General features: G+C 37.8%; 5 protein-coding genes and 5 non-coding genes across 16 annotated transcripts in view; 4 read left to right on the forward strand and 6 right to left on the reverse strand.

Annotated features, from left to right (window-relative positions):
• The window catches only part of LOC111433186 (enolase), a 4,604-nt gene extending 2,841 nt beyond the window's left edge, over positions 1 to 1,763 (forward strand). The window contains exons 9-16 of the mRNA XM_023070143.1: positions 90 to 164; positions 268 to 330; positions 405 to 482; positions 618 to 812; positions 900 to 1,039; positions 1,127 to 1,178; positions 1,280 to 1,336; positions 1,435 to 1,763. Of these exons, the coding sequence (XP_022925911.1) occupies positions 90 to 164; positions 268 to 330; positions 405 to 482; positions 618 to 812; positions 900 to 1,039; positions 1,127 to 1,178; positions 1,280 to 1,336; positions 1,435 to 1,515 (741 nt within the window). The 3' untranslated portion in view covers positions 1,516 to 1,763. The remainder of the gene's footprint in view (positions 1 to 89; positions 165 to 267; positions 331 to 404; positions 483 to 617; positions 813 to 899; positions 1,040 to 1,126; positions 1,179 to 1,279; positions 1,337 to 1,434) is intronic.
• Positions 1,764 to 2,266: 503 nt separating this feature from the next.
• Positions 2,267 to 2,349, reverse strand: TRNAL-UAA. The gene has a single exon. It is a non-coding gene; the product is annotated as a tRNA-Leu (tRNA).
• A 65-nt stretch (positions 2,350 to 2,414) lies between these two features.
• On the reverse strand, positions 2,415 to 2,497 carry TRNAL-UAA. Its single transcript has one exon. It is a non-coding gene; the product is annotated as a tRNA-Leu (tRNA).
• A 65-nt stretch (positions 2,498 to 2,562) lies between these two features.
• Positions 2,563 to 2,645, reverse strand: TRNAL-UAA. Its single transcript has one exon. It is a non-coding gene; the product is annotated as a tRNA-Leu (tRNA).
• A 65-nt stretch (positions 2,646 to 2,710) lies between these two features.
• On the reverse strand, positions 2,711 to 2,793 carry TRNAL-UAA. Its single transcript has one exon. It is a non-coding gene; the product is annotated as a tRNA-Leu (tRNA).
• Positions 2,794 to 2,858: 65 nt separating this feature from the next.
• TRNAL-UAA lies at positions 2,859 to 2,941 on the reverse strand. Its single transcript has one exon. It is a non-coding gene; the product is annotated as a tRNA-Leu (tRNA).
• Positions 2,942 to 3,015: 74 nt separating this feature from the next.
• On the forward strand, positions 3,016 to 6,360 carry LOC111433144 (splicing factor U2af small subunit B-like). 4 transcript variants are annotated; one of them, XR_002708736.1, is made up of 7 exons: positions 3,017 to 3,302; positions 3,409 to 3,495; positions 3,578 to 3,659; positions 4,346 to 4,472; positions 4,574 to 5,029; positions 5,144 to 5,255; positions 6,050 to 6,360. XR_002708736.1 is itself a non-coding variant. In XM_023070094.1 (6 exons), exons 1-5 carry the CDS (start codon positions 3,066 to 3,068, stop codon positions 4,983 to 4,985), a joined length of 945 nt encoding a protein of 314 aa, XP_022925862.1. In that variant the 5' UTR covers positions 3,017 to 3,065; the 3' UTR covers positions 4,986 to 5,029; positions 5,144 to 6,360. The 4 variants fall into 4 exon arrangements, 2 of the variants coding, with proteins under 2 accessions (XP_022925862.1, XP_022925863.1); XR_002708735.1 differs by having other exon boundaries at positions 3,016 to 3,302; positions 4,574 to 5,061; positions 5,144 to 6,360; XM_023070094.1 differs by having other exon boundaries at positions 5,144 to 6,360.
• A 1,385-nt stretch (positions 6,361 to 7,745) lies between these two features.
• On the forward strand, positions 7,746 to 15,723 carry LOC111433151 (serine/threonine-protein kinase CTR1-like). Of its 3 annotated transcripts, none has more exons than XR_002708738.1 (16): positions 7,746 to 8,451; positions 9,283 to 9,584; positions 9,668 to 9,812; positions 10,087 to 10,190; positions 10,278 to 10,486; positions 11,335 to 11,772; positions 11,916 to 11,956; positions 12,145 to 12,213; positions 12,331 to 12,431; positions 12,511 to 12,595; positions 12,728 to 12,826; positions 13,744 to 13,812; positions 13,917 to 14,048; positions 14,717 to 14,811; positions 14,892 to 15,107; positions 15,259 to 15,723. XR_002708738.1 is itself a non-coding variant. In XM_023070103.1 (15 exons), exons 1-15 carry the CDS (start codon positions 7,894 to 7,896, stop codon positions 15,001 to 15,003), a joined length of 2,559 nt encoding a protein of 852 aa, XP_022925871.1. In that variant the 5' UTR covers positions 7,746 to 7,893; the 3' UTR covers positions 15,004 to 15,723. The 3 variants fall into 3 exon arrangements, 1 of the variants encoding a protein (XP_022925871.1); XR_002708739.1 differs by having other exon boundaries at positions 15,308 to 15,723; XM_023070103.1 differs by having other exon boundaries at positions 14,892 to 15,723.
• Positions 15,724 to 16,583: 860 nt separating this feature from the next.
• Positions 16,584 to 18,937, forward strand: LOC111433154 (fructose-bisphosphate aldolase 6, cytosolic-like). The gene is made up of 3 exons (XM_023070106.1): positions 16,584 to 16,724; positions 17,519 to 17,746; positions 17,869 to 18,937. The coding sequence occupies exons 1-3, from the start codon at positions 16,697 to 16,699 to the stop codon at positions 18,687 to 18,689; spliced, it is 1,077 nt and encodes a 358-aa protein (XP_022925874.1). The 5' UTR covers positions 16,584 to 16,696; the 3' UTR covers positions 18,690 to 18,937.
• A 445-nt stretch (positions 18,938 to 19,382) lies between these two features.
• LOC111433152 lies at positions 19,383 to 21,767 on the reverse strand. 2 transcript variants are annotated; one of them, XM_023070105.1, is made up of 3 exons: positions 20,793 to 21,767; positions 20,064 to 20,247; positions 19,383 to 19,950 (listed from the first exon to the last, which is right to left on the reverse strand). In XM_023070105.1, the coding sequence occupies exons 1-3, from the start codon at positions 21,585 to 21,587 to the stop codon at positions 19,424 to 19,426; spliced, it is 1,506 nt and encodes a 501-aa protein (XP_022925873.1). In that variant the 5' UTR covers positions 21,588 to 21,767; the 3' UTR covers positions 19,383 to 19,423. The 2 variants fall into 2 exon arrangements, with proteins under 2 accessions (XP_022925873.1, XP_022925872.1); XM_023070104.1 differs by having other exon boundaries at positions 20,034 to 20,247; positions 20,793 to 21,766.
• Positions 21,768 to 22,881: the final 1,114 nt, after the last annotated feature.

Here is a 22,881-nt window from a genome sequence, read left to right on the forward strand (position 1 = left end):
AAAAAAAAAAAAAAAAAAAAAAAGGATCACGTATCACTATTATTTTCAAGTTCATAGCCTTTATGTAATGTTTATGTGCATAATTGCAGTCTGTCATCAAGAAGAAGTACGGACAAGATGCAACAAACGTTGGTGATGAAGGTGGATTTGCTCCTAACATTCAGGTATACATGTAAAGTAGCACGTTGTTGCTTCATTTGTTTAAATATATTCTTTTCATTACCCTTTCATTTCTCTATTTACATCTTTGCTTGTCATATTCACCAGGAGAACAAGGAAGGTCTTGAATTGCTCAAAACTGCAATTGCCAAAGCTGGTTACACTAGCCAGGTTAGTTTCTTCCTCTTTCACTGTTCTTGGTGGACTATCCATTATCAGGAGATTCACAGGACTGTTTCTGTTAGGTTGTTATTGGAATGGATGTTGCTGCATCTGAATTTTATGGATCAGACAAGACCTACGATTTGAACTTCAAAGAAGAGGTAGGTTTTCATTTACCATATAGTTGTGCAAATCTTTTCTCTTTTTGAAGCCGAGTTACTGCTAATTCAAGTTGTTCCAAATTTCGTAATGCAGCACTAAGTTATATGACTTTTCACGTATGAATTTTGATGCAGAACAATGATGGCTCACAGAAGATCTCAGGAGATGCTCTGAAGGACCTCTACAAGTCTTTTGCCTCCGAATATCCTATTGTCTCGATTGAAGACCCATTTGACCAAGATGACTGGGAGCACTACTCGAAGATGACCAGCGAAATAGGAGAAAAGGTTCAAATTGTGGGAGATGATCTCTTGGTTACCAACCCGAAGGTATACGATTTGGGCTCGAACCCTTTTTTGAATTCCTTTCCCTATAGATTGTTAATAGTTTACTTCTCTGTTTTTCCTTACCCACAGAGGGTGGAGAAGGCAATCAAGGAAAAAACTTGCAATGCCCTTCTTCTCAAGGTTAACCAGATCGGATCTGTCACCGAGAGTATCGAGGCTGTAAAAATGTCGAAACGTGCCGGTTGGGGAGTTATGGCCAGCCACCGAAGGTTCGGATTTCCTAATCCTACCGTTTGGTTTCATAGAAACATTACAAGTTTTAGTGAGTAATAGAATTGAGTTCTACTTGGTTGCAGTGGAGAGACAGAGGATACTTTCATTGCTGATCTATCTGTTGGTTTGGCTACGGTATTTTTCGTCGTCCTTCAATATGATCCCGAAACCTTACATATCACGATCTTTAATCGATCTCGTCCATCTACTGATTCAACTCCCTACTTCTATTGCAGGGTCAAATCAAAACTGGTGCTCCATGCCGATCAGAACGTCTTGCCAAATACAACCAGGTTGATATCATCGTCTAGACACATTCCCTTAGCTCATTGTCTGTGTTCTGAATTCTGTTTATTCTGATTATGTATCGTCTATTTTCACCTACGCGCAGCTGTTGCGTATCGAAGAGGAGCTTGGCTCAGCTGCAGTATATGCTGGAGCAAACTTCCGCAAGCCCGTTGAACCGTACTAGACGACGCTGGACGAGTGGTGAAGGTTGTCGATCCATTAACTTCCGTGAATAAGTGTTGGTTGTGAGACTGGTTGTTTTGTTGTACTCAGAGAATCCCCTTTTCCCTTGAATAATTTCAGAACGTTTTTGTTCTGAGGAGGTTGAACAATAGTTCCGAGAAGTTAGGAAGACATGATGATATCTGTCATGATATTTGCAGCGTAGCTTTGATTTTCAAAGAATGAATGAGTGCCCTTTTTCAAGTCTTAGATTGATGCGACGCTCTCTCTATCTCTTTTGTTTGGCTGAGAATAATTGTCCTGTGTCATAATGGCATTACAGAACACAGTAAAAAGAAACAATACGCGACCTCTTCATGAGAAGGGACTGTTCTTGATGTCTTATTTATTTTTACTTTTAAAGTTATACAACATAAAATTGTGATTTACATCTTTATATTTGGTAGTGATAACCTATCATGTAATTGTTAACTTTACATATCTATTAAAAACATTTTACAATAAATTTCAAATTTTAGTAATAATTATTTAATCTGTAATAAAATATATTATTTAAATACGAAAATTGAAAAATGACGGTTAGGCTTCACGGAAAAATGGAGTAAAGATAATTGTGCAGGCTGTGGGGTTCGAACCCACGCACACAGTGTGCGAACTTTTTCCCCTTAACCCCTCGGGCGAGACTGCTCTCCTTCCTAAACGAAAATAAAATTATTTTAAGTTTTAGCTTAAAAAAAGTACTATAGATTATATGCAGGCTGTGGGGTTCGAACCCACGCGCACTTATGTGCAGAAGATCTTAAGTCTTCCCCCTTAACCTCTCGGGCAAACCTGCTGCACCTTCTACACATGAAAAATATTAATTCAACTTTTATAGCTTAAAAAATATAGAAGTAATAATGCAGGCTGTGGGGTTCGAACCCACGCGCACTTATGTGCAGAAGATCTTAAGTCTTCCCCCTTAACCTCTCGGGCAAACCTGCTGCACCTTCTACACATGAAAAATATTAATTCAACTTTTATAGCTTAAAAAATATAGAAGTAATAATGCAGGCTGTGGGGTTCGAACCCACGCGCACTTATGTGCAGAAGATCTTAAGTCTTCCCCCTTAACCTCTCGGGCAAACCTGCTGCACCTTCTACACATGAAAAATATTAATTCAACTTTTATAGCTTAAAAAATATAGAAGTAATAATGCAGGCTGTGGGGTTCGAACCCACGCGCACTTATGTGCAGAAGATCTTAAGTCTTCCCCCTTAACCTCTCGGGCAAACCTGCTGCACCTTCTACACATGAAAAATATTAATTCAACTTTTATAGCTTAAAAAATATAGAAGTAATAATGCAGGCTGTGGGGTTCGAACCCACGCGCACTTATGTGCAGAAGATCTTAAGTCTTCCCCCTTAACCTCTCGGGCAAACCTGCTGTTTGATTTGGGACAATTTTTTTAACAAAATAAATATTGTTTTTCATCACTAAAAACCTAATCGATAAAACCAGATCAGGAGGAGAAGAACAGCAGAACTTTGCCGGTCTCGAGCAAAAGAAAATGGCGGAACATTTGGCTTCAATTTTCGGAACGGAAAAGGATAGGGTTAACTGCCCCTTCTACTTCAAGATTGGAGCCTGTAGACATGGAGATCGGTGCTCTCGGCTTCACACCAAGCCCAGCATCAGCCCTACACTTCTCCTCTCTAATATGTATCAGAGACCTGACATGATCACCCCCGGTGTTGACCCGCAGGGCCAAGCCCTTGATCCGCGCAAGGTTCAAGACCACTTCGAGGTCTGAGATTTTTGCTTTTCTTTGATTTACATTTATTTTTTTGGATTTTGAAACTTCTTTTTCCCTAAACTTGCATCTTCTCAATGCCGAAACGTCTGGGATGCAGGACTTTTATGAAGATCTATTCGAGGAGCTGAGCAAATATGGAGATCTCGAAAGCTTAAATATTTGTGATAATTTGGCTGACCATATGGTATATTGGTATCGACTTCTTAAATTGAAAGGTGTATTTGGATCTGTGTTACTGACTAGTTTGGCTTTAAATCCGTGGACAGGTGGGCAATGTCTATGTTCAGTTTAGGGAAGAAGAACAAGCTGCAAATGCGCTTCAGAATCTTAATGGGCGCTTTTATGCAGGTTTTATGTCTTATACTTTCCTTTTTCCTTATGGGTTTTCTATTTACGACGAAATCAATCTTGTGGATTCTATATGAGTACTCTTTGGGTTGCTCAGTGGTACGAGGGTCGAAAGATTTATAGTGAGTTTTGAGCCCGTGACACTCCGTGTAATGAATATTCTTGATTATGATAAAATGCGAATTCGTTCTATTTAAGTATTTCTAATATGACTTAATGAACTTTATTTTGGATTCTTGGTTCAAATCAAGGATTTATCACTAGAACTTTTCATTTTTGGGAATCTTTTCATCATATTTCCTGGATTATCACTAGTCTAACTGTTAGACGAGGAAATAAAAGTTTTAAAAGCTCCCTGTACATCTGTTATTGGATGATTCGACACTGATAATGTAGTTAAATATTTATGAGTTCGATATGCAATTTTGGAAATCAATAACGACCTTGCAAGGTTGGTTTGGAGGTTTGATGGAGTTTTCCCAAAGGTAAACTGTAAAAACTTGGACCAACTAACTCTATTTTGCAAGAATATATATACAGCTTTTATTATTATACCAGCGGATATACACTTCATCAATGGTTGCGAAAAGGACAAAAATGATAACTAGATACTCTTCATTATTCGTTTGTGCCTAAGATGGTCCGGATGTGTAGTTACTTGGTCTTGTTTTTCAAATTCGTGATAGGTCGACCCATCATTGTTGACTTCTCTCCTGTGACGGATTTTCGAGAAGCTACTTGCAGGCAATATGAGGAAAATGTATGTAATCGTGGTGGCTATTGCAACTTTATGCATCTGAAGAAGATAAGCAGGTATATCATCACATCAGCATGATTCTTTAGTTTCCTCTGAAAAAGAATTAGCTGGCTACTGATCCATATTCTCTTTGTTGTAATTGTCCATGTACTTTTAGAGAGTTGAGAAGGCGTTTATTTGGGAGGAGCAGACGCAGGCGTAGCCGAAGCCAAAGTCAAAGTCGAAGCCCCCACAGGCATCATGGACATGATGACCGTCCCCATGGTGGTCGTGGACGTGGACCTAGTAGAAGAGATGGAGACAAGGACCCTCGGTATCATGATAGAAGCAGGAGGCCTAGAAGCCGTAGCCCTAGGCATAGAGGGGGACGGAGTAGGAGCCCTGGAGGGAGGAGGAATAGAAGTCCGGTGAGGGAAAGTAGTGCTGAAAGAAGGGCTAAGATTGAACAGTGGAACAGGGACAGGGAAACGGCAGATAATGGTAGTGGTCACCAGGATGTCAAGGATGATGGTGGTAGCAATGGCCTTGTACAAAATGAAGATGAATTTGATCCTTCTAAGCAGTACTAGAGAAAATCTTGGATGCTGTTGCTTGGCTGAAAGGAACATTGCTGGTTTGCTTCTGCCCTTCTATTATTCAATATAGGTGCCATAGTAGAATACTGTACCCTTTATAAAACAGCCCATTTTTTAAAAGAAGTAGCTCACTGCCCATTTCCACTGTGCAGGTGGAGGACAGGTTCCCTGTCACGTGTTTATGAATGTGAATTCCAGTTTTGTTAACCCCGTCTCTTTCACCCTAAAACAGAAATTAACTAGTATAGAAATAGTCGTTAGTGAGTAAGTCTCTAAGAAAATTCTACAATATTCCATACCATTGTTTAATTGGTCACAGCCATCCCTATCCATTCTTCCTTTTGTCTATTCTTTGTTCCTTGGTTTTAAACTCTACCTACGTTCACCTCAGTCGGAAACGCATTTCCACCATATTTATGGGAATTACATGATAAAATAAATCCTGGTATTAGCTAAAAGTAGGATGTGTATGTGTAGCGTTTAAGCTTCATAAGTCTCGAGGAAAGATGTCTGAAAACCATTTTTAGTTTTTCTTTCCTTTTTCCTATTTTTTAAACCTTCTATGCTTTACTTGTACATAAAGATGAAGACCAAAATCTTAGAACCAGCCTTCATGTTTGCTGATGCTTACCTCTTTCTTAAATATACTGGTCAATCAGAATAATGTTAATACGTTGGTAATTATCATATTATTTTCTAGCCCCCAAAATTTACTCATCCGAACTGGTACTTCTTCATATTTGTTATCTTGAGATCTGGTTTAATTTTTTAGACTAGTATTTTTTTCAATATTTTCAACCTCATATAGATAGATTCACACCTAAAGCAGAACTAGAGCTTGTTGTCGGTCTAATCGAAAGTTTTTATCCCGCCCATGCTCCCATCTTAACAGGAAAATAGAAATAGAAGCACTTGTGGTTATGGTTTTTTTTGCTATTTGTATATGTTTATTGAATTTTCTTTTATCTTTCTTACATACGCTGCGAGTTTTGCAGGTTCAGGTTTTCCTGCTTTCCCAAATACTTCTTAGGCAGCTTACCATCGTATTCATAATACAGGTTTGGCTGTTATCTGGAGGATTTGCAGGATTTGATGTGATGTTTCGTTGGAAACATGAAGGAAGCTTCTCTCTACAACTTCTGTAATGCTGAAAAATGTATGTCCTCGTAAGGTTGATTTCCCTATTCCATAATCAAGTAAGTTCCAAGGATTTATGAGACAGAAGTAGATGTAATTTCGCTTTCTTGTTTTGAATTGTTTTGTATTTCCAACATTAATTGATGTTTTCGTAGAGAAATACTATGGAGCTGCCATTGAAAATAATTTTTGCTTTGGTTGGCCAATACACCTTGGATTTCTCATTTTGCTTGTATTGTCCCGAGTCTTTTCATGTGTTTATTTTGAATGGGAATATAGTAGACCTTTCTGATGATTTAGTTTTTAGTTTATGAAAATTTTGCTGGTTTCTCACAATTCCTCGGCTAAATTTCAAATTTCAAATACATTGGTTATGAGAATTTAGATTCTCAAACCATTTATGTAGTGGCTTACAATCTAACAATGCACTTACACATGATCTTCAACAATGATGATGAGGATGGATCAACATGAATTCGTGGTTTTTCAATAAAAGATAAAGATAAGCAGGAGAAATCCATTTACTCATTTTACACATGCTCTTGTCTAATATGTGAGTGGAGATAGCTTTGATAGCCAGATTGCGTCTTGCAGCTAGCAAGTTGACTAGAACAAAAGTGTAAGACAGGTACGGCAAATGATAGGTAGATAAAATACTGTAAGTTAGCTTGTCTCTTAAGCTTGACAACAAAGTCGTCTTAAGTTGCTATCTCTTAACCAGAAAAAGGGTACACTGGTGAAGCATGCTGCCCTGAGGACACCGATGCTGAGTCTCCGGGGTTCGATGTCATTCCAAATGTGAGTTTTAATAACGTAAACAACAAAACATAAAACATGGAGTCGAGAACTACAGCCCCCAGCTTCTGCTTGGGTGGGCGCCGACCACTTCAGGCCAAAATGGTATGAGAGGCGTAGGAAACAAGTTATAAAGTAGATAGCTTCCACACTCATCCAATCGGCAGGGACAAGTTCCCATGTGGTTAACCAAACCCCTCATTTTCACCGCCATAGTGTGAACCAAACTCCTATTTCAATCTCGTTTTAGTGTTTCGGCCTTTCTTGGATTTTATTTTTAAATTTATAATTTAGTATTTACTATTATAATAATAATAGTGGTCTTCATTCAATGCTCCCTTTAATCCCAACCCAAAGTTTGACTAAAATGTTGTACGTAAGTACCAACCATTGACTTCACTTTTGTCTCATTTCTTCCTCTTAAAAATCATTTTAATACTGTTAGCGGTGGGTTTGGGTCACAAAGAAATCTCTCTAGATGTATTTTAAACAAAAAAATCTCTCTAACAGATGTATTTTAAACGAAGAAATCTCTCTCTAACAAATGCATTTTAATACCTGCCAATGGTGGGTTTGGGTCCCTACATTTATATTTTTATTAACTTCTTATGGTTTTGAATTTATAAAATAAAATGATCAACTTGGGGTAAGTTTTGACTAGAGAGAGGGTTTAGAAAAAAAGTTCTTTAAAAATGCAAATTAATGAAAAAAAAATACTACATGTAAAAAATGATGACAATAAAATAATAAAAAATAAATAAATCATGAAAAAGTGGAATATTGCGGTTACTTGTGCCACCGTATAAATAATTTTTGGTTCTTCCTCTCTTTCCCACAATATAAATATTAGAGAAGAGAGAGGAGGTACAAAGCCGGAAATTCTAACATACAGAAACCTTCCGAGCACTTCAACAATGGTGGATTCTAGGGTTTCTAAGGGTTTAAGGTGATACGGATTCTTGTTTTCTCGATGGAAATGCCTGGAAGGAGGTCAGATTACACGTTTTTAAGTCAAATTCCGGATGAGGAGATTGGAACGGGACCTTCCACCTCGTTTTTCGGGTCAATAGCAGCTGAGGCAAACATTAGCAAGGGGAGAACGGATAGAGTCTTTGATTGGGACGGGAGTGGTGATCACAAGTTAAACACGCAGCCGAATCGAATTGGGAACATGTATTCATGGATTGGTTTGCAGAGGCATTCTAGTGGAAGTAGCTACGATGATAGCTCTCTCTCCAGTGATTACTACGCACCAACGCTCTCAAACGCAGCAGCAAATGAGATAAATGCATTGGGATATATCCACGACGATGAATTTAGAGTCAAAGCTGTCGGAAGTGGAGGTTCGTCGGGGAAGAGCTGGGCACAGCAGACGGAAGAAAGTTATCAGTTGCAGCTGGCCTTGGCTCTCAGGCTTTCTTCAGAGGCCACTTGTGCCGATGATCCCAACTTTATGGATCTGATGCCAGACGAGGCAGCTTCAAGATCGTTGTCAAGTTCAGCTGAGGCTATCTCGCATCGATTTTGGGTTAGAGTTTGTTTTCGTTTTTTAATCTCTTCATCGTCGTTTTCTTTTTGTTCTTTAATCATTTTGCTTTATTCTGCTTCACATAGATACCTTAAAGCATGCTCTAGGGTGCGCAAACAGCCTAGTTCACTGTCATGTTATTATAATTCGAATAATCTATTGGGTGTTACAAATTTATCATTCTTTTGGTTTTATTGTCGTCGAAGGATGCAATATGTCCTCTTTTTTTTTTTTTTTGTTTGGTACGATGTTTTATAGGTTGGGATTGTGAAATTAACAGTATTTGGGTTTCCTTGAGGAAAAAAGAAAGAAGTACTCGGAAGAAAATATTTGCACTCTGAGTTGATGGAAGATTTAAATGGGATTGTTCAAACGTAGTCATAAAGCATCCCGAGTCTGCTTGATTCGTTACATTTTTACTAATATAGTAGTTTGTAACTTGAAGTGCCGGTTCTCCAACTCTAAAAAGTCACTTAAGAAAAAACTGAAAACCAGGAAATTAAAGGTCTAAAGTAACATCCAAAATTTCCTTCCGCCAACTGCAAATTTAGGTACATAAAATTAATTAGGAACTCAGAGCCTGTCATGTTAATGTTTGAAGGAGAGGCAATAAAGAAAAAGAGAAAAAAAAGGAAGATCAACTTCAATTTGTTTTCAGCTGGCATTGACTACATCTCTGCCTTTTGTACACACTGCCCGAAAAACTTCAATCTGTTTTCATTCTTAGCACCTTCAAAAGATGGCTAAGGATTCATAAATTGTGATTTTGACACAACATATAATTCTTTATCTTTGCTTGAGCATGCTATCTTATAATTTGGTACCCATCAGGTAAATGGATGCATGTCATATTTTGAGAAGGTGCCAGATGGTTTGTACCTAATTCATGGGATGGACCCTTATGTATGGTCTTTATGCACCAATCTGAAAGAGGATGGGCGTATACCATCATTTGAATCTCTGAAGACAGTTGACTTCAGCATCCGTTCATCAATTGAAGTAGTTTTCATAGATCGGCATAGTGATGCTAGCCTAAAGGAACTGCAAAACAGGGTCCATAATATTTCTTCTAGCTGTATAACGACAGAAGAGGTTGCGGATCATTTAGCAAAGCTGGTATGCAATCATATGGGGTGAGTTATCTACACTTCTTGTGATAGTCGTTGAGATTTAAACTGTTCTATGAGTACTATAAAATCAATAATTGCATGAACAGGGGTTCAGTTTCTGAGGGAGAAGATGCCTTAGTTCCCTCCTGGAGGGAATGCAGCGATGACTTAAAAGAATGTTTGGGATCTGTTGTGATTCCCTTGTGCAGCTTAGCTGTTGGCCTTTGCAGGCATCGTGCTCTTTTATTCAAAGTGAGAATTTCATTTAATGCAAATCAATTGTATATTCTTAAACATTTTATAGATTGCACTTGTGTTCTTTTAATGTTATCATTACTTCTAATGGTACATGTTACTTCAGGTGTTTTGGTGGATTGCATCTTTTAGTCAGTGAAAAATCTTACAATTGTTTATGCATCAGTGTGAATGACCATAAATAGTATTTATAAGTGATACTAATGGTTCGAGAGTAAACCGTGTATGAATATTATCAGAACAGACATGCCTAAAAATGTAACTTTTGCAGGTGCTAGCAGATTCAATTGATTTGCCTTGTCGAATTGCCAGGGGCTGTAAATATTGCACTAGAGATGATGCTTCATCTTGCCTTGTTAGGTTCGGTCTTGATAGGTATGCTTGTCCACTTTTGGCTGTTCTTGATTGATTAGAGTTTTCATGATATACCTAAGTTCTTAACATGATAGTCCTAATTTTCAGGGAATATGTCATTGATCTGATTGGGAAGCCTGGTTGCTTATGTGAACCTGATTGTTTGCTCAATGGTCCATCATCCATCTCAATTTCTTCACCATTGCGATTTCCAAGACTAAAACCTATTGAATCTAACATTGATTTCAGGTCACTGGCCAAACAGTATTTCTTGGATAGTCAATCACTTAATATTGTATTTGATGAAGCTTCTTCAGGTGATTACTTAACAAGAATGTGAAGCTTTTCTTATTACCATGATTACTGTTATTGTTAGCTTCTTTTCGGTCCTGAAACTTGTCAAGCCATCTTTATTGAGCTCAGTATGCTTAACAAGTTTTCAGAATTAGTGATTGTTTAGATTTGTGTGTTATTTGGTTATTTTTGGTAGTAGACAGAGTGCAGGCTTTTCTTAATTGTTCACCTTCCGTTATCAGCCGGAGTTTATACCTTTTGAAAGTTTGACTTAACTACGCGACATGCTTCATAAATGTGCAATAGAGTACTGAGCCTTGACATGATGTTAAAATCATTTTCTTCTTAAGAATTTGATCGATTCTGTTCCATGATATGTCCATCGTTTTTCTGCATACCTCTTGTAAATGGACTTGTTATTGAGATTGTATGATCAGTGTTTTTTTTTTTTTTTTTTTTAAAGACAAGAAACTATACAGGATTGGAAAAAAAAAAAAAAGAAGGAATAACAGCTTAGGGGCCCAGGGTAGAGTGAACCCCCTCCCAAAAGAGAAAACTATAAGAGAGCATTTCAGTTGTTCACAATCGAGGACAGGTTGTAATTACAAATGAAGTTACTGTGATTATAACTTCACCAAGAGCAAGTTATCTGAACATTCTACAAAACAACTCAAGAGAAGTCTTATCTTTGAAGACTCTCTGGTTTTGTCCAGCTAAACATGCCATAATTAAGCTTGTTTAGACCAACTACTAAATGAGAAGGCTTCCACCAGCCAATCATAAATAGACTTCGACAATTGTATGATCAGTGTTGTAATGTGTTCTCGGACACACTGGTTTCTGTTAACAAGTTCAGAATTTTCAATTGCAGGGAATGTTGTATCTGGGAAGGATGCTGCATGCTCTGTCTATCAAAGGCCATTCAACAGGAAGGATGTACATGGAAAAAACATAGTGCTTGCTGGTGACAGGGATAGAAGTCCTCAATTAATGAATCCAAAAGTTACTCAACGGAATGCTCAAGATGGAAAGTCTGAGCAATTTAGATCATGTGATTCTACTGCTCAACATAGTGTACAGTCTACCCCTTTTGTAGAAAATGTGGTTCGTTTAAACCAGATCTCACAGATTGATTCCAGAGATTCTGAGCCTCTCTTAGCACTGCCCTGTCTAAGGATGGATCCTGCTAATAATTTATCATTCATTGATGGTAATCGGCTGGTTAAAAAACCGAATCAGCTTTCCTTTGGCATAGAAGATTTTGTTATTCCATGGAATGATCTTGTTTTGAGGGAGAAAATTGGAGCAGGTATATATATGTTCTCATTCTGATAGAAACATTTTCTGCTTTTCCATCACATATGAATTTTAGCCAGCGAGAGATGTAGTCTTTATAATATCATATCATCATTCTCTATGTTACCACACTTACTGTCTACTTGGTTAATGCAGGTTCTTTTGGGACAGTGTATCATGCTGATTGGCACGGCTCAGTAAGAAGCTTAAATTTTCTTTCTTTCTTTCATTCTTTTAACATAGGTCTCAGATTTCAAAGTTGTGTTGCATTTTTTTCATCATCATTTTTTTTGTGTTTTTTCATTAAATTTTTTTTTTAAATGTACTTTTAAAATTTAACCATATGTGATGAAGACTATGTTTTTTTGTGCCTTTGATATTTTAGGATGTTGCGGTGAAGATTCTGATGGAACAAGACCTTAATGCAGAACGGTTCGAGGAATTTCTTAGGGAGGTATATGTTTCCAAAAATTTGAAGCACTCATAATATTTTGAAGATAATTTTCCTACAATTGCGCATCACTTGCAAGTAATCACTCAGTAGGTTCAATCACTTCTTTTGCTTTTCCAGGTTGCCATAATGAAATCTCTACGACATCCGAACATTGTTCTTTTTATGGGTGCAGTCACTGAGCCTCCAAACTTGTCCATTGTCACAGAATACTTATCAAGGTTCTTCAAATTCCTCAAGTGTTGAATGCTTATACCCTTCAAAAATATATATGTTCACCAATTGATGACTTAATTGCAGAGGGAGTTTGCACAGGCTTTTGCATAGACCTGGGGCACGAGAAGTCTTAGATGAAAGACGTCGGTTAAACATGGCACATGATGTTGTATGTATTTTCAAACCATAGCATTTAGTTATTGCATCTTTTATTCTGTGAATGCTGTTATCAATTATCATCATCATGTCTTGACATCTGTTCGTCCTTTTGAGCTTACTGTTCTGTCGTTGATAATAACAGGCAAAAGGGATGAATTATCTTCACAAACGTAATCCCCCAATTGTTCATCGTGATTTGAAATCTCCAAATATTTTGGTTGATAAGAAGTACACAGTAAAGGTTGGAACTGAGAATCTCTGGCTTTCTATATTGATTATGGACATTATATCTAAAGATTCCGTGAGTTAGTCTGTCTATTAAATTTTTTATCATAGTCATGTCTGGCGGGAAAGACTTGTTTTCAGTAGTTGTCATATTAGTTGATGTGCATTTATTCAATGGACCACCCAGATGTTCGGGAATAATCTGCCTCAGTATTGAATTTTACCGATTATGCATACATATTGTGGCATTTCATTTCTGATTAATGTTTATATATTTTCATGAGACTGTCAAGACTAAAACTTGAATTATCTAAGTCAATGAATTGTACTGATCTATGTTCAGTAATGTTTCAGGATATGACATTTTTTTTTTCTCCAATGCATATGCATTTATTTGTTGTCAAAGTTGCAAACAGACTTTAACACCACATGGAGTGGAATGATCAAAGTTCTAAAATAATTCATCTCCTATCAAGTTGTGTTCTACTTATTACACTTTTGTGTTAAAATTGATTATTATATGTACACATGAGCTTACCAGTACACAGGAGGAAATCCTTTTAGGGTGTTGCTATAGCAAAATTCTGACGAACTATATTTTTTCTTCCAAACAAAGTTGTAATTATATCAGTTGGCCTTCTTTGAATAAAAATTGGATTTATTGAATATATCTTAAAATAGGAGATCCTTTTAGTGTTAAAGCAGAATCCTGATTGTTTATGATTAATCAACTTGCTTTTATTTGGGGAAGGGGGAATTGGAAATGAATTTTGTTCTAGAAAAGGTTGACTTTTTGGTTGATACTTCAACCACGTTCTTAGTGATGAATGATGACTCTTCAGTTCCATCCATTTCCAAACTGCTCTCTCTCTCTCTCTCTCTCTCTCTCTCTGTTTGCATTGATCGAATTCTATCTGCCTGATGTGCCTGTAGATTTGTGATTTTGGGCTTTCACGCTTGAAGGCGCACACATTTCTTTCATCAAAATCAGCTGCTGGGACTGTAAGTTCTTGTGTTTACAGCATTATTCCATGTAATAATTGTGAGATGTTTCTCGAATCTGGACATTTTATTAACCAACAAAAATACTACTTCCTTTTTATCAGCCTGAATGGATGGCACCCGAAGTTCTCCGTGATGAGCCTTCAAATGAGAAATCAGATGTTTATAGCTTTGGTGTGATACTGTGGGAGCTTGCTTCACTGCAGCAACCATGGGGCAACTTGAACCCGGCGCAGGTTTGCTTTCAAGATTAAGATTATTAATGATGCTATAACGAGAAATTTCCTTTGATTTTTCATTGCCTGGTTGATAATTTTTCAAGGTTGTTAAAGACAAATCTTTTGAAGGGATATTGTCCGTTGAAGACTGGTTAATAAACAACCTTATTTGAAGGACCTTTAGGTTGTACCCTTTTGTCCTCGAGTCCTAATGGTCAGAGAATTGTAATAATACTTTGAAATATGAACTTTCTAGAGCAACTGGTATCAAAAAATAACCCGAGTCTGGCATTGGTATTTCATGGCAATCGCTACAGAGTGATGTATGTCACTTCTTTGATCCTAAGTATCCATAAAGTTTTAAAAAGAATTGGCGATTTTTGGAATTAAGTGTTTTGTGGATGCTATTATGGATGCAATACCCTTCACGTTTTATTTGTTGCATCTACTCTTTATCTCAGTTTATCCTATATTTTTATTCTACTATACAATGCTGTAAATTTACACTGTAAGGCAATTGGTAATTTCTTTTATATTGTAGTATGATATTTTACTTGTTTGTAGTTTCTGTTTTGTCTGTGACTCAGTAAATTAGGACGGATAATTTGGTCATTGCCAAACCCCAAAATGTTATAGAATTATAGTTAATCTGCCCTTTAAGCCTGACGGAGAATATTCTTATGTAGGTTGTGGCCGCCGTGGGTTTCAAAGGCAAAAGGCTTGAGATCCCATGTGATTTAAATCCTCAAGTTGCTACTATTATAGAGGCTTGCTTCGCCAGGTGAGTTGAACTTCTGCAAGGTTTTCCTTCACCGTTTTACTCTCAATATTTTTCAAGCAATTATTGGATTTATATTTCAGCGAGCCCTGGAAACGTCCATCCTTTTATGAAATAATGGAATCATTGAAGCCATTGATCAAACCAGCTACACCTAATCAAGCTCGCCCAAACATGTCATTAGTTACTCAATGAGGGAATCCAAGGGACTCCTCAGTTTTGTTCATGTGAAAAACAGAGTTCTCAAAAGGTTTGTCTGGCAGATATGATGCTGTTCAGATAGATTCATGTGTGTGTTGGTAAGGTTTCTGTCCTGGTTCTACTCTGTTCTCCCTATACATGTGTTCCTAATGGTAGAGAATTGAACTGTCCTGGGTGGGGAGGAGTCCTCTGTTATTTGATATGCAATGCTCAAATTATTGATGGCACAGTGCTTGTGTTTGGTTGCAGATTCATTGATGTATATTGATTTCTTTTCTGAAGTATCTCCATTTTTGAGGCGAACCAAGGTTCAGTTTTGTTGACGCCCATATTCTCTCTTTACCATCAAAATATACTTATTCCCTCTACAGTTGTGCAATGTCAACCCCCAGCGTTGTGCTCTTCGATGTATAATGTCACAGCGGCTGCTGAGTCCATCAAAAGCGGCCCTCTCTATCATCAGCTCTAACTTTCCCCTCTTGTACAAACAAATAGTGTACTGAAACATTCAATTCCCGGCAACTCTTAACAGAGAGGTTTACTAAACCCTTGAAGTATCTCATGTTAATATGTAGTGCCAAAAGCCGCTCCTAATTCTTTAGCTGTCACATTAGATTTAATGCATCCAAGTGTTAATATTGTACAATTATGTAACTTCCATCAGATCTTTTGTACCATTTTTCTGTATACCCATTTCTCAACTACTTCTAGTTATTTGTTATGTTCTGTATACAAGATGTGATCGACAATTTATACTTAACCATGTGAATTTCCTAACAAAATTACAAAAATTATCAATAATTTCTTTTTTTTTTTTAGCATAATTATCAATAAAATTATTTGTGTTGTCCTCTTTGGGTTCTCTCTTTCAAGCTTCTCTTCAGGGCTTTTAAAACACGTTTTTTCATCCTTAAAAGGGTGATTTGTTCTCCCCAACCAATGTGATGGGACATCACAATCCATAGGACGCTGGCACTCGTTCCTTTCTCCAATCGATGTGGGACTTTTACAAAAGCCATCCCCCTTCCTAGGACACTGCTTTGTGTCTATCCCCTCTGGGGAACAGCGAGAAATCTGACACATCGTCCGATGTCTGACTTTAATACCATTTGTAACAGTCCAGATCCACCGCTAGCTGATATTGTCCTTTTTAGGCTTTTCTTTTCGAGCTTCCCCCCACAAGGCATTAAAACGCGTGTGCTAGCCAAAGGTTTCCACACCCTATAAGGGTGGTCTGTTCTCTTCTCTTGGGACATCATATTATTAGTTTAAAATTTTAATTAATAACGTCTTAAATGGGTAAAAAACAGTAGTAAGAGCCTTTTTTTTTACTATTGTATAGTAATTTAAAGTAGAAATTAAAATATATATTATATATATACATAATTTGGTGAAGAAAAAGGGATCCACAAACCAAAGGGTCAAAACCAACAACTTATCGACAAAACCATTACAGCCGCTTTCCGTATCGCACACGGTTCCAGTGAAGGGCAAAAGGGTAAAATCACAAAATGGTCCGTTGGTGGAAATGTCACGTGCAAATGATGAAAAGTCCATGTGGATGCACATTTCTTGATCTTTCCGCCCCGCCTTAAAACCCCTAACCCTAACCCTTTCTTGTTTTCATCGATTTATTTTGCCTTTTCACAAAGCTTCAATCTTTCACTTCTACTTTTACGTATCCAAGATGTCTTGCTACAGAGGCAAATACGCTGGTAATGGATTTCTTCTTCATCTTTTTCCTCTGTTTTCTTTTCATGCATTTCATCTTTAGTCCAGATCTTGTGTTGGATGTTTCATTTACTTACTGTCTTCCGATCTCCAATTTTCTGTTTTTTTTTTTACTATCTGATCCATCTGTTTAGCCTTTCATTTCGTGTTCTCATGCCATTTAACGCAATATTTCACTTCAATGAGAGTTGAAGCTTATGTGAATTGCCTGTATGGCACGAGATTCAGATGTTTATATGTTTTCTCGTTCAAATTCATTGTAGCTAGTGCTCCTCTTTCTCTCTAATTTACTTGGATAGTTCTAACTGCTGGTGAGTAGATCGATAGGGTAGCAGTTCAGATCTGTGTGTTCGGGGGTTTTCCTCCGTTAGATACGTAATGAGAGCATGGAAGAGGATACCCTTTTCTCACTTTTCCCGAAGTAGTATACCCAAAAAAACTGATCTTTTCACTGAGTGAAGTTGGTCGCCGAATACCACTGGCGTCTAGATTCAGATCTTACGAATAGTGTTTGATGTCATGATTTTAGTTGATGTTTTTTTCTACCCGGCATCCTTGCTTTGGAAAATGTGTGTACTTTGATAGTGGTAATTTTAGTTGTGTATGTACCTTTGATTTATGAGACCATATTGTTGAATTTAGTTTTTACCTGTAGACAAAAGTTTATTGGGAATTCTGATGCTATTGACTTTTCGGTACTTTTCTTGAGTATTTCTCTGAATTACATTTGTCCATTCTGCTGTTGATCATTATTTCTGTATTTTCTTTCACCTTGCAGACGAGCTTATTGCCAATGCTGCCTACATTGGAACACCTGGAAAGGGTATTCTTGCTGCTGATGAATCAACTGGCACAATTGGAAAGCGTTTTGCCAGTATCAATGTCGAGAATGTTGAAACAAACAGACGTGCTCTTCGTGAACTCCTTTTCACTGCTCCTAATGCTCTCCAATACCTCAGCGGAGTCATTCTCTTTGAAGAAACTCTCTACCAGAAGACCTCTGCAGGTATTCTAACTAATCACTCGGTCTTTGGTCTTTTTACCATTTTGAATTGCGCTTTTTGAATCTTATGAACAGACAAAATTGATGGTTCTAACTATTTCTTTCCCTTCTGTTCCTTTGTGCAGGTAAGCCTTTCGTTGATGTTTTGAAGGAAGGTGGTGTACTCCCAGGTATTAAGGTTGACAAGGGCACTGTTGAACTTGCTGGAACCAACGGCGAAACCACAACCCAGGGTCTTGACGGCCTTGCCCAACGTTGCCAGAAGTATTATGAAGCTGGTGCTCGTTTTGCTAAATGGCGTGCTGTGCTCAAGATTGGTGCTAACGAACCTTCACAGTTGGCTATCAATGAAAATGCCAACGGATTGGCCAGATATGCTATCATATGCCAGGAGAACGGTCTTGTACCCATTGTAGAGCCTGAGATCTTGGTTGATGGTTCTCATGACATCAACAAGTGCGCTGATGTAACTGAACGTGTCCTTGCTGCATGCTACAAGGCTTTAAATGACCACCATGTTCTCCTTGAAGGAACCTTGTTGAAGCCCAACATGGTTACCCCTGGATCTCAATCTGCAAAGGTTGCACCTGAAGTTGTTGCCGAGTACACCGTGCGTGCCCTACAGCGTACAGTTCCTGCTGCAGTCCCTGCTGTGGTGTTCTTGTCTGGTGGACAGAGCGAAGAGGAGGCCACCATCAACCTTAACGCCATGAACAAACTCAAGGGTAAGAAGCCATGGTCTCTTTCCTTCTCCTTTGGACGAGCCCTGCAGCAGAGTACTCTGAAGGCATGGTCCGGAAAGGAAGATAACATCCCCAAAGCTCAGGCTGCTTTACTAGTAAGGTGCAAGGCCAACTCTGAAGCTACTCTTGGAACTTACAAGGGTGATGCTAAGATCAGCGAGGGTGCCTCGGAGAGCCTCCACATCGACAACTACAGCTATTGATTAGTTTTGGCAGTGCTCTTGTTTTAGACCCAAAAAAAGAACAGCTGCGGCATTTTGTATTTGGATTCTCAGGCTTCATATATGGCTCTCTTTCTAATCCCACCGCTAACATCAGGTTACGCCAGACGTTGGTAATAATAAGCTTGAGGAGAGTGTTTGCATGTGAGGTTTTTGCAAGTCTATTTTGTTAACATTTCAGTTGAAGAACCGAATATTTCGTGTTTTCTGTTGTAATTTTGATGTTTGTCATCGGTTAATAACAACATTCGTGATTGGAGTTGTGTTACAGAATTTTTAGTCTGCGTGAATTTTGTTTATTCTCTCAGAGATTTTCTTATATTGTATATCATAACCTTACCGCACTAACATAATCACCATCAAACCCCATTGTAGCTGCAGCTGCCCCTATCGCCGCCGTAGAAGACGCTGCTGCAGCCTGAATGCCATGTGCCGCAGTGTAAACTATTTCTGGTAGCGAAGACGCAGAGTTAGGAAGGTCAGCGTCGGGGACTTCTGAGAGCCAACCAGCGGCCATTAATCTCGGACACCCATTAGCCGGAGCTCCGGCAGTGGACACCTAGGTAAACGAGGAGTGTTTGGTGCTGAAGTAGACCAATAGCGAGCAGTTGTTTGTGATTTCAGATTGATTGACCAAATGAATTAATATTTTGTTTAAGGAAGCATAGAGAAAGATTGAATAGAAATTTGTTGTATTTCCCAAAACTTTAGCCATTTCAACAAGAAAGTTCAACAGCCAATTCCTCCACCAACAGGCTAAAGATTGCAACCTCCAAATCAGTGGCTGTCTCTCCTCTCTGCGCCTGGTTTTTCTTCCACTCATCAACCTCCTTCCTCAAATCTTCTTCCACCATCATGTCAATCGTGTTGAATTTCACCTCTTTCCACATCTCCAACCTCTTGCAAACCCTTTGTATCACATCCTCTCTTGTCTCATCGTTGCTTCGATCTGCCTCTTCTTCGGAAACGAGATCGGTCACAAGTTTCCTCATGTCTCGAGGGAGAAACCATTTGGATTTACAGAAGTTTGCACTGTCTGCAACCTCTTTCACAAACAATTCAATCTCATTTTCATTATACACTTGAGCTGACTCATCGTAGTACTCGCATTCTTCGTTATTGAAGTAGTCGTGATCATTTTCTTCTAGTTCTTCCTCTAGCATTACTTTCTCAAGCTCAATCGGGTCCAAGTCTGCAAGTTTCTCGAATCTACGAAGCTTGTTTAGTAGTTGCTGCTTTGTTCCTAACATATATGTAAAAATGGTGATCAGAAATTGATAAACTGCAAATCATAGACTATCAAATGGACTTATGATGGCTACTTACTTTGCACAGTTGCATAGCTGCATTCCAAACCGTAATCTTCTTCTTCTTCTTCCCCGTTCCCGTCTCCGTCCCTCTCCCTGTCGCCATGCCCTTCGTCGTAGCTGTAATCAAAAGGAGCGTCCAATACAGACACAGGACTACATTGCTCCTTATCTTCTTCATCTTGTTCTTCCTGAATTTTTTTCAAACTTTCTGCATTGTTCACTATTTCGTCCTGTACAAACATTCAAACGAAATTCAAAAATCAGGATGATGGATATCAACATAACATCAAATCTAGATTCTCTACTTAATTTCCTTTCCTTCACTAAGTTTGAACCTTGAACAGAAACTTAAAATGAGCCTAATTTTAAGCATCCAAATGAAGTTTCAAGGATCAGTGATTGAATTTCATCCATTGAAACTAATGAACTTGAGGTTAATCAGTTTTGATCAGATAAAAGTTCAAAAGAATTGGTCAGAAACTTGTACTGCAAAAAGTTACTGTATTCTAAAAAGGAAGCAGTAAGGCAATACTGCAATACAAGAGCAAAAAAGAAAGTGGTTTTTGTCTGTTTTAACCAAATAGTTTCCCACTCAGATAGTAAAAAAGAGAAAACGATCTTGATTGCAGAGATATGCTCAAAAGTACTATCAACAACACTCAGAGCATTTAATGTCAAAGTTCAAAATTTTCACGCTTACCCCTCTCCTGAAATGGAAACGGAATTCCTAAAAACAGAGTAAATTTTCAAATTTGAGATGATGGTTATGACAAACCTCTTTGTAACGGTGACAAGGAGAGGCCGCCGGCGATGGAAAATCCGGCGTCCGGCAGCCGAACGACGGGCTTCGTTGAAGAACAAATCGAAATGGGCTTTCACAGTAATCTTCCCCAAAATAAGCAACAGAAGTCTCCTCTGAATCCTCGGATTGGCTACTACATGAAGTTCCCAAATCCATTGATCTTCCTTCTTCGTTGGTTTCAGACCAGAAGCCATAGCTAGACCTTCCATTGTGGGAACTCGTCTCGCCCTGCACTATGTGCCTTCGAACAGAGCTTTTTCTTTGCCCAAACGACGCCAACTCCGCTCCACCACCACAATCTCCAGTTTCACGGTTGGCGTTCCGATTTCGAAGAGTTAATCGCTTCAACACTGACCCAAATCGCGCAAACCCCTGATTCTTAATCTGGGTTTTTTTAGCTTTCATAGACGATTTCTGTTTATGAATCTTGAGAGCAGCTTCCAGTAGCAAAGCAGCCGTTCTAGCAGGAATATGGAGGAAAATAGCATTAGGGCTCTTGCAGGGGCTATGTCTCGCCGGAGAACGAAACTGAAAAAGCGGAGATTTCCTGAAATCCGGCGAAGGCTGGAAGGACGTAAAACACGCATTTTTGCAGAAATTTCCAGGAAAAATTGAATTCGTCGAAATGGGTTTCCGTTTTTTAACTTGCAAATCGGTTTTAGACGAAACCCTTTTGAGATTAACCCGTTTCTCAGCAATGTAGGTGTTCAAATGAAAGGGCTCTTGATCCTCTTCCAGCAACTGGTGCAAATGCTTGAGAGGCATCATGGATGAATCAAACAGAGCCCAATCGAAGCCAAGAAGCGCAGAGATTGAAACGATTGGGTTTCCCGATGGAAATGAAATTGTTAAGCGTGAAAAGGGAGTGAATGGAGGAGAAAACGGAGAAGATGAAGAAGATTTAAGCAAAGGAGGAGAGAAGTGGAAAAAACAAAAGAGGGAGAGAGAAATTTATGTCGAAAATGAAATAAAGAATTGCAGAGTTGTAAATCAAATGAAATACAGAGTGATTATATATACATACACACATATATACACACACATATATATAAATGTTAATGTAATAAAGATTGGAAATTAAGAGACCAGAAAGTACAGCACGTAATAAACATAATGTAAGGCGCAGTGTTTGTCTCAGCTAAATTACAAAACTTTTTTTTTTTTTTTTTATGGGAAATTGCATCCCTCCTTCCTTCTCCAAAAACAAATTTTTGGTCAACATTACATCAATGTTTGAACGTATTACAAATTTAGTTAAGAGTTCAAATAGTTTCTCGAGAAAAGTGAATCTAATGGTTAAAAAACTTATAAGAAAATTAAGAACGAAAGGTGGATTGCATGAAGTAAGAGGTGTAGAGATGAAGGACCGTTAACACGAAGGAATGGACCATTAAAAGTGTACGATGCTTGACATAAGACAAGTATGACTGAAATATTTTCTAGAATTCTTCTATTGACAAATCTCCCCTAAAATCTTAGAATGACATTAGAGATGTTCATGGGATAGGACGGGATATGAGTTGAATATATATATATATATATATATATTATCTTATGGGTAAAAAAGGTTTCTACTCCCTCTTACATTTTCGGGTCTAAATAGGAAATCTCTTCTCCATTCAAAGCTGGTCTCTAGTTGACATTGTCCCATTCATTTCTTATTTACTTTTAGCATTAATTTTAAAAATTGGTTTTGAAGTTAAGATTCAATCTGACTTTGATTTTTTTGATAAGTAATATAGAATTTAATACAAATAATGGTAATATTCTTGACTTTTTAATTCAACTTCTCATAAATACTATCTTTATCCAAATATTAATTTTATTATTTAAAATTATATGAAAATGAAATAATATATTAAATATTAAGTAAAAGCAATTGAAATTGAAATTGAATGGGTTTAGGGAAATGGTAAAAAGAAAATAAAAAAAATAAAAAAAGGCAACTTTTTATAGGAAACGAAGACGCGTGCCTGTGTGTCCAGAGTCCTTTCACGTTTCTGCCTTTTTTTTTTTTTTTTTTTTTTTTTTTTTTTTTTTTTTTTTTTTTTTTTTTTTTTTT

The sequence above is a fragment of the Cucurbita moschata genome, unplaced genomic scaffold (assembly GCF_002738365.1).
Source record: "Cucurbita moschata cultivar Rifu unplaced genomic scaffold, Cmos_1.0 Cmo_Scf00041, whole genome shotgun sequence".
Taxonomy (NCBI): domain Eukaryota; kingdom Viridiplantae; phylum Streptophyta; class Magnoliopsida; order Cucurbitales; family Cucurbitaceae; genus Cucurbita; species Cucurbita moschata.

What these genes read in the sequence shown, in the direction of transcription:
- LOC111433151 (XM_023070103.1), top strand. Translation starts at nt 7,894, where the DNA reads ATGGAAATGCCTGGAAGGAGGTCAGATTACACGTTTTTAAGTCAAATT. An exon ending in ATGCTGATTGGCACGGCTCA is followed by an intron (nt 11,957 to 12,144) that starts GTAAGAAGCTTA and finishes TTGATATTTTAG; the next exon opens with GATGTTGCGGTGAAGATTCT. An exon ending in ATAAGAAGTACACAGTAAAG is followed by an intron (nt 12,827 to 13,743) that starts GTTGGAACTGAG and finishes ATGTGCCTGTAG; the next exon opens with ATTTGTGATTTTGGGCTTTC.
- LOC111433152 (XM_023070104.1), bottom strand. Translation starts at nt 21,587, where the DNA reads ATGATGCCTCTCAAGCATTTGCACCAGTTGCTGGAAGAGGATCAAGAG. An exon ending in CTTGTCACCGTTACAAAGAG is followed by an intron (nt 20,248 to 20,792) that starts GTTTGTCATAAC and finishes ATGTTTGTACAG; the next exon opens with GACGAAATAGTGAACAATGC. An exon ending in CAGCTATGCAACTGTGCAAA is followed by an intron (nt 19,951 to 20,033) that starts GTAAGTAGCCAT and finishes CATATATGTTAG; the next exon opens with GAACAAAGCAGCAACTACTA.
- LOC111433144 (XM_023070094.1), top strand. Translation starts at nt 3,066, where the DNA reads ATGGCGGAACATTTGGCTTCAATTTTCGGAACGGAAAAGGATAGGGTT. An exon ending in AGGTTCAAGACCACTTCGAG is followed by an intron (nt 3,303 to 3,408) that starts GTCTGAGATTTT and finishes TCTGGGATGCAG; the next exon opens with GACTTTTATGAAGATCTATT. An exon ending in ATAATTTGGCTGACCATATG is followed by an intron (nt 3,496 to 3,577) that starts GTATATTGGTAT and finishes ATCCGTGGACAG; the next exon opens with GTGGGCAATGTCTATGTTCA.
- LOC111433154 (XM_023070106.1), top strand. Translation starts at nt 16,697, where the DNA reads ATGTCTTGCTACAGAGGCAAATACGCTG. An exon ending in CTACAGAGGCAAATACGCTG is followed by an intron (nt 16,725 to 17,518) that starts GTAATGGATTTC and finishes TTCACCTTGCAG; the next exon opens with ACGAGCTTATTGCCAATGCT. An exon ending in CTACCAGAAGACCTCTGCAG is followed by an intron (nt 17,747 to 17,868) that starts GTATTCTAACTA and finishes TCCTTTGTGCAG; the next exon opens with GTAAGCCTTTCGTTGATGTT.